The sequence below is a fragment of the Dermacentor variabilis genome, chromosome 1 (genome assembly GCF_050947875.1).
Source record: "Dermacentor variabilis isolate Ectoservices chromosome 1, ASM5094787v1, whole genome shotgun sequence".
Taxonomy (NCBI): Eukaryota; Metazoa; Arthropoda; class Arachnida; order Ixodida; family Ixodidae; genus Dermacentor; species Dermacentor variabilis.
The window spans coordinates 15525629-15529072 of NC_134568.1; the positions used below are offsets into that span (position 1 = coordinate 15525629).

The window sequence follows — 3444 nt, forward strand, 5'->3', positions numbered from 1 at the left end:
GGGGGACCCCAGAATAATTTTAACCACCTGAGGTTCTTTAATGTGCTACCAATTATAAGTATAGGAGTGTTTTTGCATTTCGCCCTCATTGCTAAATATATTGGTGTTATTTCTTCTTCTCTCTTTCTTTCGTTCTTTCTTTCTTCATTTATTTATTTTTGTATTCAGCTTGCCTCGAAAAGCGGCCGCCGCGGCCGAGATCGTAGCCGCGAGAACGAGCTCAGCAATAAAACGCCATAGCCGGTATGCTACCGTGGCTGGTAGAGGTATAGTTTCATACAGACTACAGTATATACAATTACACACACACACACACATATATATATATATATATATATATATATATATATATATATATATATATATATATATATATATATATATATATATATATGTATATATATATATATATATATATATATATATATATATATATATATATATATATTGGAAGAGTATGCAAGTGGCACACATTTTAAAGCAAATATTTCTTTGCTAACGTTTTTACTAATATTTCTTTACTAACGTTCAATATCAACAGCGAGGGACACATCTTGACACAAATTCCTTTACTCTGCGCAGATACGGTATCGCATCGTTCAAGCACGAGCTGTCGACACGCGGCAGGCAACCCGGCGCCGTGAGAGAGAGAGCTACCTGGGGTCCTGCTATATCGCATCGAATCGCTCCAGCAATAACGCAACACGGGGAAGGCAACTCTGCGCCACCTGCGATCCCCTTGTGTATCTTTCACAATCCGAAGGGCCATGTTATAAAGCTACAGACTTCGACAAGGATTCATAAGCAGCAGCGACAGTGCGACGGACACATCTTGACACAAATTCCTTTACTCTGTGCAGGTTAGTGGTACCATCTCCTAAGTTGTCCCTATTGTATAGTTCGCTGTCGCTGCTGCTCTTTCAGTTCAATTTTTTCACTGTGCTTACATTGTTGTGCCAGAGTGACCTGCTTAGATATGCCTACGAATGCCGAGCTCGCAAGGAAAATTGAGGAAATGGAAGCGAAATTCAGCAAGGAGACTGATCGCTTCGCTCACGATGTCTTCGGCAAGGTTTTGCTAAGGATGCAGTCTTCAGGGATCGATGTCAAGGAGCTCAAAAACGAGATTGAGGGTTTAAAACAGAGTATGAAAATCTTGAATGGTGTTGTCGAAATATTACGTTCTGAAAAGGCTGTACTCGCCGCCGACAACAAAAACCTTGAGAGTGACAACTGCGCGCTCTCGGAGAAGGTCGAAGAACTAGAGAAGTACTCGAGAACTAATAAAGTAGAAATCAAGGGCATTCCCTGCACGCTGGGGGAAAACTGTGTAGCAGTATTGCAAAAAGTCGGGGAAAAAATTGGATGCTCTGTTACGCCTGCCGAACTTGACATTGTGCCCCGTGTTCCCACGAAAGTAAGGGACAAAAAGAACGTCATCGCTCGGTTCTGCTCGCGCTCAAAGAAGAACGAATTCATTGGTAAGGCGCGTAGGGCTAAGCTGTGTCTTGGCGATCTTGGCATCACAGTTTCAATCAACACCCCAGTCTACGTGAATGACCACTTGACGCCGCAAAACAAGTCATTATTCACCAAGGCTCTGGCTCTAAACAAAGGCAACAATTGGAAGTTCCTGTGGACTGACAATTGTCTAATCAAGGCCAAGAAAAGTACTGATAGCCAAGTGTACCGCACTGCCAGCGAATCCGACCTCTCTTTTATCATCTATACACCTCTTTTTCTTCGTTTAGTAGTGATTCTGAGCCAGTATGTCCTCGCACCTTACAACAACTGATTTAGAACAATTTCTTTCTCACAGCTCTTGCTCGGTTATTCATTTCAATGCGCGTAGTATGCGAAAGCATTACGACGATATTCAGAATCTTCTTTCTGCGTTGGACCAAATCATTTTCCGTTATTTGTGTCACAGAAACTTGGCTCTGTGACGATGACAAAGATCTGTACTGCTTCTCCGATTGCACGGCAGAATACACACATAGACAATCAAGAAGCCATGGCGGAGCAGCCATCTATGTTTCCGCAAACTTAGAATTCAAACGACGACACGACCTCGCACTAAATTTAAATAACAGTGAAACTGTTTCGATTGAATTCGATCATTCGTTCCTTAACATTGACAGAAAGAATTTTATTTTGGGTTGCATTTATCGTTCCCCTTCCACTTCCGTCAGCGATTTCTGCAGTGTCTTAGATGATGTATTAGAATAATTATCATCTGAAAACAAAAAAACGTGATAATTAGGGGTGGCATGAACATAAATTTGATTGACAGAACGTCCGTTAACTACATGACATATTCTAGTTGCTATCATAGTTTCGGGTATGAATGCCTAATTACTAAACCAACACCTTGCCCTCACGATGGCGGACGCTCATTGATTGATCACGCATTGGCTAACCTTTTTGTTCCACCTAAAGCAGGCATTCTTATTAGTGACATCACACACCATTATCCGATATTTCTCCAGATCCATTCTATTGCTTCTTCCCGTATCGTATTCTACAACAAACTTGTTCATGATAAAGAAAAATTTTTGGAAGCCATAACAAAGGTAGTCTGGTTCACACTAAAAGAAACTAACGACCCTCAACAAGCTTTCTCGAGCTTTTTGTCTATACTTCTACACAAATTCCATTTACATTCCCACAAGAAAAAAAATGCAAGAAGGTACTAACGTCGCCGCAAAACGGTTGGCTTACTGATAGATTACTGAAAGCAATGCGAAGACGAGATAATCTTTATAAAAAAACAAAAAAAAACAGCCCTTTAATGTTAGACTGATAGCCCGGTACAAAGAATACTGCAACCATATATCTGCGCACAGCTGAAAAGAGTAAAAAGAAGCTACTTTGAACAGAAAATATTTGAGCGTGGGAACAACTCTGATAAAAAAATGGAAAATAGTAAATTCTTTCCTAAATAGAAACAGCAACCAGGAAACCGTAACTAAAATAAAATACCCTGGCAATGAATATTCGAACCCTCGTGACATAGCAGATGTCTTCAGTCACTTCTTTTTCTCGAACGACTTGACTTCGGACAAGCTTTTTGATTATCAATTGACACGCCTCCCTCAATCCTTTTACATGTTTCCTACTACTCCTGATGAAGTCATCTCTGTGATAAATAATCTAAAAGTCACAAGTGCCGGTCTGGATAATATTAGGTCATGTCATATAAAATTAATTGCTTGTCCAATATCTTATATTCTTGCTGACGTTATTAATTTAATATTTAAAACAGGGACGTTTGCTCGTGAATTAAAGCGTGCCAAAGTTACCCAAGTATTTAAAAAGGGAGTTCGTTCATTATTAACGAACTACCGACCCATCTGTGTGCTGCCATTCTTCAGTAAAATAACCGAGAAACTAACTGAGAAACGCCTAACAAATTATCTCAACAAATTTGATATTCTTAAGCGT

The 3444-nt window shown here is 39.9% G+C and overlaps 1 protein-coding gene across 1 annotated transcript; it reads left to right on the forward strand.

The window, feature by feature from the left end:
• Positions 1–976: 976 nt before the first annotated feature.
• On the forward strand, positions 977–1795 carry LOC142584823 (uncharacterized). Its single transcript, XM_075695473.1, has one exon. The coding sequence runs from the start codon at positions 977–979 to the stop codon at positions 1793–1795; it is 819 nt and encodes a 272-aa protein (XP_075551588.1).
• Positions 1796–3444: the final 1649 nt, after the last annotated feature.